At 33.2% G+C, this 8,459-nt stretch overlaps 1 protein-coding gene across 2 annotated transcripts; it reads right to left on the reverse strand.

Annotated features, from left to right (window-relative positions):
- Positions 1-408: 408 nt before the first annotated feature.
- On the reverse strand, positions 409-5,991 carry LOC112010377 (putative pentatricopeptide repeat-containing protein At1g68930). Of its 2 annotated transcripts, XM_065766642.1 has the most exons (3): positions 3,338-5,991; positions 2,202-2,276; positions 410-1,076 (listed from the first exon to the last, which is right to left on the reverse strand). In XM_065766642.1, the coding sequence occupies exon 1, from the start codon at positions 5,907-5,909 to the stop codon at positions 3,684-3,686; it is 2,226 nt and encodes a 741-aa protein (XP_065622714.1). In that variant the 5' UTR covers positions 5,910-5,991; the 3' UTR covers positions 410-1,076; positions 2,202-2,276; positions 3,338-3,683. The 2 variants fall into 2 exon arrangements, with proteins under 2 accessions (XP_065622715.1, XP_065622714.1); XM_065766643.1 differs by lacking the exon at positions 2,202-2,276 and having other exon boundaries at positions 409-1,076.
- Between the last annotated feature and the right edge of the window lie 2,468 nt (positions 5,992-8,459).

Genomic DNA, 8,459 nt, shown 5'->3' on the forward strand with positions numbered 1-8,459 from the left:
GTTTTATTGCAGCTGCTTTCTGTTAGAGAGTTATACGAAACCTTGCGGAAAAAATAAAGTTCATGTAAGGTAGTAAGAGAAGATAAGAATGTGTTTTCAGTCCTCTCATCTTCTCTTTGTTTTTCCTCTTCAGTTCTCTAGCATGATTGTGCTCAGTCTTGCATCATTATTTGAACTCAATCTAGTGCTCTAATTGATGCTCCGCGCATCTATTAGTCTAAACCCATTTACTAGCTTCCAAGCTTGAGTAGAAAAGAAGCTCAACACTTCCAGCTTTAGAGGGGACATTCATATTAGATACAAAAGCTTTATGATACTATAGGTTTGCATAACAATGGTTTTGTACAGTAGTATGGGCTATAATAGTATTTGAATAACATAATATATTTGTCTTACTATATTTCATATAAGATTAAATTTTATAAGGCCTTCCAATAAAATTTGTCACATCATTTGAAAAAATAGAGATATACCGAGTAGCACATACTGACAAGCAAATACAGTCCTAAATTCCATGTTGAAAAAAACCAAAAACAAAAAAAACAAAAAAGTTGGTGAAGAAGAAAAACAAGAAGACACCGCTCGTGTCAGAGAGGCTGCCCTCAACAACCCTAGCTGATGTCTTCCTTTACTGGTTCTACGTTCACGAGTAAACCCCCTTTCTAGCTAGACCCCATAACTAGGTCTTCATAACAAAATTCTACATACATATAAACATATCCATATTTGAGTTATTTGAAATAATTAGAATCTGGATCCTGTGCTTTTACATCAATCATAAACCAGATAGAAAAATCTTGTTTTCTTGAGCTTAATTTGATGCCTAAACTTTCTGGTTCTGCAGAAGACAACATAAATCCAATACTTTGTTCTTGTCCACCACTAAAAACGCTAGAAATCAAAGTGTAGTCTAATGTCAATTATCAACTCTCTTACCTCATCACTTATTTTTCATCACATCAATTATAAGCCAGTTGAAGAATCAATTCAACCTCTGTTTCAACATCATCCACAAGATTTTGTGCTTGCCATTTGATCCTCGCATATTGTACAACATCATCATGGGAAGCTACCTCCTGTACATGGAAAATAAAAGATTTAGTTAAATTAAGAGTTCTAAAATTTAGCTCATCAAAACCAATTCACACAGTAGCGATAGAAAACATGAATATAAACATGTGAATTTAGCTCATAAATACACCCTACCAACTACAACAGAGCATTAAAAGTTTCTTGCACAAATAATTTGATAGTAAAGGTACCAATGGCACATTTTTGTTAATATAAGCCCTTTCTTGACTTCTAGCTAGCAAAGCTCGAAGCCAAATGATCCAGGGATTACAATCCACAGGTGAAAATGCTAGGCTCCATCTGGAATGCCTTGTGTTCTACTACTAGTATCCTAAGGAAAGGTATTCCACTACTAATATCCTAAGGAAGCCTCAACTCATTGATCAACAGTTGTGATGCATTTCATCCAAAAAAAAAAAAAAACAGTTGTGGTGCACTTTGAATAGCAAAGACCATTCCATGGACATATGCATTATATATCCACATTGTGGGATGAATGGACATAATACGTGCAGTGATCTGTGAGGTAAACACGTGTATTCTACCTGCACTCATTAGTCATAGTTTGCAATATTCTTTAGCCAATCCTTTATGATGGAGGCCAAAATTTTAACCTAATCAAGCTTTGCATGACCACTTACATACTGGCCCAAATCTTAACCCAAGCCTAGATTCATGCAACATATCATTTGGGATTCTAAAACCAACCCAATCTTTATTCTCTTCAAGGTTTCTCTGCTCCCAAATCTGTCTTCTTCACTAGCACTGCCATGGCAATCCATCAAAGCTCTAAAAAGTGAGTGAGATTGACTTATTAAAAAAAAAAAAAAAGAGCACACTTTTCCTTTCTTTTGTAATTATATATTTGGCAGTAATTTATACCTATCAAATATATATATATATATATATAAGGTAGTAATTTGTTCTCCTTCGATAATAAAAAAATGGTTCAATATTTTTATGATTTTACCATAAAAATGCTTTATTAGTATGCAAGGCAAACATATGTGATTCAACGTATATTTCTATTACAAAATTTACAAATAATATCCTCAACCCACAATTAATTTCAAATAAATGAGACAAATAACCCCTCCAAGATAATATGTATGTAACCATCTATAAGTTACCTTTGCTGCTTTTTCCGTAACATCCCATTTCATGGTTGACACATCTAGGAATCAGGTCTGATTGCGACTTGGGTCCTGGGAAAAGAAAAAGAAAAAATAAATTAATGGGACAATCGATGAAAACCCCAATGGTTTTATAGAAAAACCTGTCTCTAACTAAAAAAGTGGGGTTAAGGTTTGGTAGTGTGATTAGATCACAAAGAATTTGATGCAAATTTGTGGGTTCATTAGAAGTTTAATTTGGATTATGAGAATTGGAGGGAGTGATGGTGGAAGTGCTGACTATGGGAGTGTTTGGGTTCTAATGTGTAGAGCTCCTCACTAAAACCAAAAACTTTCACAAGTTCCTAATAGTGAGGCTTTAATTTTTTTTTTAAGATTGAATAATAAAAGAATAAACAATAATTTTTTATTTCTCAGAGTACTCACTTGAAAATATTTTAAGCAAGCATCAAAATATATTTGATTTCCTTTTCTTTCTTTTTAAGATAGGTGATTTCTTTTTCTTTTTTATTTGTTCATATGGTGTCTCTTATGGTTCAAAAAGAATGTTAATACTTTATATATCTAATACTTGATACATATCAAAATAGAAAGGTTAAATTAATTGGTTGAAAGACTCAAAGTTGTAATCTTGTGGAGTTGAAAGTGGGAAAAATCTATTCCATCCAATATTTCATAATCATATACCTACATCTCTCAATTTTTTTTTTAACCTTTGCAGAATTCAGAATTCACTCTCTCTCATTTTCCATCAGGAGCCAAATAGATTTAAGTAAAAAAAAAAAAAAAAGAGATAGAAGAAAAATTTTCAAATTAAAATTTATTACAAAAAAAAAAAAAAAAAAAATCAAATAATCCAGCATATTTTCAAAGATAAAAAAGAAATAGAGAATCTGAGGAAGAAACAATGAACATAGAAGATCTAAACCATTTGGTTGCCAAGAAAATGAAGGAAAGAAAAGAAAGTCAACCAAAACATTACAAAACATGGATCTAAACACTGCTTGTCCTTTCCTTTCCTCAGGGTTTTGAGAGAGAGAGAGAGAGATCAAAACAGTTAAAAATAAATGTAAGAGAATCAGAACCAAAAAGAACTTTTCCCTAAATAATTTCATTCAAGACTAGAAATATACCTCTCTTCGCCCCCTTCTCTTTTTCCCTGATCATCTCCAAGTCCCCCTCTCCCTGAAACAAAGATGTTTTCTGCAACTGTGGATTTGTGCAAAACAACCTTAAAGTACTCCGATGATATCTCAATGCATCTGATGAAATGAAGTATTGAATCTGTCTTTTGACACTAAACAACTCTGGAATTTTAGTCACTTTTCTGCAACTGTAGATTTGTGCAAAACAACCTTGAAGTACTCCGATGATATCTCAATGCATCTGATGAAATGAAGTATTGAATCTGTCTTCTGACACTAAACAAATCTGGAATTTTAGTCACTCACCTGATAAATTTTTGGATAGAGAATTGCATCACCAGAAATCTCCACACGAACATGATCCATCTTTAAATAAATGGAATCGGACGGCATCTCTTACAAGTATCTCTCTTTTGGTTATCTTAGAAATATATTTAGTGGCATTGTGGCAATCCCCACAAACTCTAAGGTTTTTAAATACTCGTATAGGAAGGTCAGTAGGAACAAAAATTAACCCAAAGGCAATTGCAAGCTTCTCACTGTGGTGGTTAAGCATCTTTATCTTGTCAGACTTGTCAACATCATGAAGAACATAACTCATATCTGGTACATACCCCTCTGCTCTCATTTTGCAATTTAGTTTCTCTAGCTCAGAGTATATCTGATCTGAAAAAGGACTTGACTGGTCATCTGCTGAGAAAATGTACACTTTGTTCTTATATTTGATCCAACTACATCCCGGTTCCTTCCTTACTCCCTTATCTCTCATTCCTCTTCTTAATTGGGCCACATTGTCCCATTCCCTTTTTGCAGCATAAATGCCCGAGAGCAAGATATAGCTCGCTGGGTTTTGGGGCTCTAATTCTAGAAGTGACTCAGCTGCCCATTTCCCAATTTCCATGTTACCATAAAATCTACTTGAGCTCAACAAGGTAGCCCAACCAATTGCATCAGGATGGAAAGGCATCTTATTTATAAAAGTTTTTGCTTCTTCTAACCTCCCGGATCGGCTAAGAAGATCAATCATGCAAGTGTAGTGATCTGGAAGTGGTGTGATTCCATGTTCTTTTATCATTGATTCAAAGTACTGATGCCCTTTTTCTACTAACCCTGCTCTACTGCAAGCTGAAAGAACACCAATGAAAGAAACTCCATCAGGTTTCAAACCCTGGGCCAGCATCATTTCAAAGAGATCAATCGTCTCTTTTGCATCTCCAAATTGTGAATATGCTGAAATTAATGCTGTCCAAGAGACTTCATCCCTATTTTTCATATCATTGAACATTCGATGGGAATCTTCAATGCTTCCACATTTACCATAAAGCGTAACAAGAGCATTGGAAACTGTAATAAAAGATATCAGGCCAGAAACAAGAGCGTGAGCATGAAATTGGGCACCCTCTTCTAAGCTTGCTAAGTTTGCACATGAGCTAATGACACTCCCCAGAGTAAAATCATCTGGCTCAATCCCTTTTCTCTGCATATCACGAAAAATCCTAACAGCTTCTTCACTGTATCCGTTTTGACCATAACCCACTAGCATTGCAGTCCATGAGACAACATTCTTACTGGTCATTCTCATGAAAACTGTTTCTGCAGATTTGATGCTTCTACACTTGCAATACATGTCAACAAGAGCACTAGACACAAAGATATTATCCTTATAATCAGTCCTAATGATATAAGCATGGATTTGCTTGCCTCCTTCCAGTGCCAGGAGACCCCCACAAGCAGTCAACACACTGCCAAAAGTAAATTGATCCATATCTAGACCTTGCAACCTCATTTCTCTAAACATCTCTATTGCCTCTCTAACCAACCCATTTTGTGCAAGTCCTGTTATCATTGTTGTCCATGAAACTGAATCTCTTTCCTGCATACCTTGAAATAACTGCCTTGAATCTTCAACCATCCCACATCGCAAAAGCCCTGTGATCATAGTATTATACATAACCACATTCCTCTCCGTCATCTCATCAAAAACCCGCTTGGCATCATAAACCAACCCCATTTTTGAATACATGTCAACCAAAGGACTACCCACAAAAACATACGAGAGGAACCCAAATTTCATTATGTTCCCATGAATTTGCCTGCCTAAATCAACACACCCCTGATTTGAACACAGTATAAGCATTGTGGAAAACGTAATCCGATTCAAATTAACAAGTCCTTCCTTCAACATCCGCCTATAAACCTTCACAGCCTCGATGAGTGAACCATAGCACGCGTATCCAGAAATAAGTGAATTCCACGAAACCCCATCTTGATTTGGCATCCGATCAAACATATCTTGCATTTCCAAGAGATGACCCAGTTTCGAATAAGCTGAGAGGATGGTGTTCCATGAGAAGAGGTTTGGGTGGGGAATTTCATCAAACACGTGGCGTGCATATTCTATGTTGCCTAGTTTACCGTAGGTTATGATGAGATTGTTTAAGAGAAAGGTTTCTGGGTTCACTAAGGCTTTAATAATGTGGCAGTGAAGCTTCTTAGCTTGGGTTTGGTCCCGAGCTTTGCTGCAGAGTTTCAGTAAAGCACAATAGTAGTTGGAGGGCATAGTGACCGTTTAAAACTATTTGAGTGGCGGCAAAGAGCGTTGTGGCTTCTTTGTTTTCTAAAACAAAATAATTTAAAAGTTAAAGAACGTGTTGTGATGCAGACAGGCCCTTATTTGACTCGATAAATTTAAGTTAGGAATTTTTTATGTTTAAAACTTTAGATACCAATTTTTGTAATAATATTTATATTTAACTTTCAATATACTAATAAATTTTCTTATTTAAAAATATTTTTTTAAAATTATTTTTTTTTTTTTTTTTTTTTTCTGATAATAGCTAATTCACTTAACTTTTTCTTACATAATGATCTTAAATAGGATTTTATCCTTTTTATTTATTTAATTTTAGAAAAACATCTTTTTACATGAATAATAATATATAAATGCATAATTTATAAAATGTGAATCATATCGTGATTTTTTTTTTTCATTTTTATATATTGTATATTGGATCGTATTGTGTATCGTAAGATATATCAATACTAAATAAAATTTATGAATATATATATATATATATATATAAATGAAATGTTTAGTATAAAATTGGAACACATGCAACTAATTACTACTTTATTATTACTTATGCTATGATATTTGACAAAACAAGCAAAACGTGAAAATGAATTTATAATATCCATATTCAAATTATCTTTTTTTTTTTTTTGGGTCAACCATATTCAAATTATCAAATGTAAATGTGTTAATACATAATATATAAGACAAATTTTTTTTCCTCATCACATTCATCATTGTCTGAGAGAGAGAGAGAGAGAGAGAGAGAACCCTTATACTAAGCCTTTCTATTGGGCTAAAGTAGTAGTAGCCCAATAATTTTATCTAAATCTTTGTACTAGGCCAAAATAATAGTAGCCCAAATGTTCTATTTTGAAAACAAGTAGAAGAGCATTTAGGCTCAAGTCAGAGTACAAATTTTTTTGTTAAAAACCTATTTTAAACTATATGTTCATATATCTTCCGATAGATTCAATATACAAATTTGTATCATACGATTTATGAGAACTTTTAATATGCCTTTATGATATAAATTTTTAATACACGATACAATAAGTATCACACATTGTATGACAACTATGAGTTAAAATATTATTAGTAAAAAAGTTTGGCAAATGATAATCCAAACGGCTAAAATATTGTATGCATACAACGATACATGGATCCTTTTATGTATTTCTAATGTTTTTGGGCATGAAATTGTTTGATATGACATGAAAGTCGAATGGCTAAAATATTGTTTTCATCCCTAAAATTTGCACAAATTTTGTTGACTCGAAGCTTTAAAACATCATTTTTTATCCCTAAACTATTTAAATGTTTCACTTTCTATCTCTTAAAATTAATCATAAAAAAAAAAAAAAAATCATCCTTAAAATATTGAAAAAAGTTTGTGTATTCATACTTATTTTTGCTTCAAACTATTGAAAAAAGCTCTTTTCAAAGTTTAGTGACTAAAACACAAAATACATGCAAAAATTTAAGGACAAAAATAATATTTTAACTAAATTAATATCACGTGTGATGCTATTGCCACCTATTCAAGATGGAAAATCTATCATATATCCAATATATGTAATACCACCTCAGTGTATCAAAAGTTAGACTATGCAATACAAATACAAATATTAAGACAAAGTGCAATAGTACAATTAAAACTGGACTCCTATCTCTAACGCATACATACACACATATATAAAACTTAAAAGTATTTACCTTAAGAAAGTGAGTAAGGCAGACAAACTGAATTTTAGTTTGTTGAAGAGCATAATCTTCATCATCTTCTCCATAGAGCTTAGAGATGGTTTTGACAGCTCTGAAGTAATTGTCCACACAATAATCGACTCCAAAACCATAACCCTATCACAATTGCAATCCGATGGTTTCTCCACAACTGGAGTATCCTTATTCTCCTTCTTATTCGTTGGGCGTTTGACAATAAATAGCTTTGAAATTGGAGGTTCTTCTCCTTCTTCCATTGTTTTCATTTTCCTTCACTAGTTTTTGCAACAGTAGTGCGTGGAGAGGAAAAAATTGAAGAAAAAATGGAAGGAATTAGGGCTGTTGGGTTTCAAACTACAAATCACTTTATTTAAAAAATTGCCGCTAATCTTTTCAAAAGAGAAAATAGGTAAAATGGGGCCTGCACTTCTTGAGAAATGATAATGCTAGTGTTCCAATATATCACAACCTTTACCACAAACTCGCCATGTAATGAATTGTGAGTAGTGAAGATGGACTCACTATTATTCTCCACTACTCACAACTCATCACATGGCGAGTTGAAGCATTTTTTTTGGATTTATTTGCTCTTAGCTATTATATTATTAGCCCCAAATGCAATAAAGAAAAAAAGGAGGGAAAGAAAGAAAAAAAAAATAGGCCTAAACATTTAATTATAAGAATGAATGGCTTTATATGTCTCACATAGAACTCCATAGCACTTTTTCGTTTTTTCTTTTTCTTTTTTTGATAGATAGTGTTAGTAGACTCTCTCTCTCTCTCTCTCTCTCTGAAAGCATAATTTCTATTTTCTAA

The sequence above is a fragment of the Quercus suber genome, unplaced genomic scaffold, assembly GCF_002906115.3.
Source record: "Quercus suber isolate HL8 unplaced genomic scaffold, Cork oak 2.0 scaffold_727, whole genome shotgun sequence".
NCBI lineage: Eukaryota > Viridiplantae > Streptophyta > Magnoliopsida > Fagales > Fagaceae > Quercus > Quercus suber.

Coding starts and splice junctions, on each gene's coding strand:
- LOC112010377 (XM_065766643.1), bottom strand. CDS start 5,909: ATGCCCTCCAACTACTATTGTGCTTTACTGAAACTCTGCAGCAAAGCT.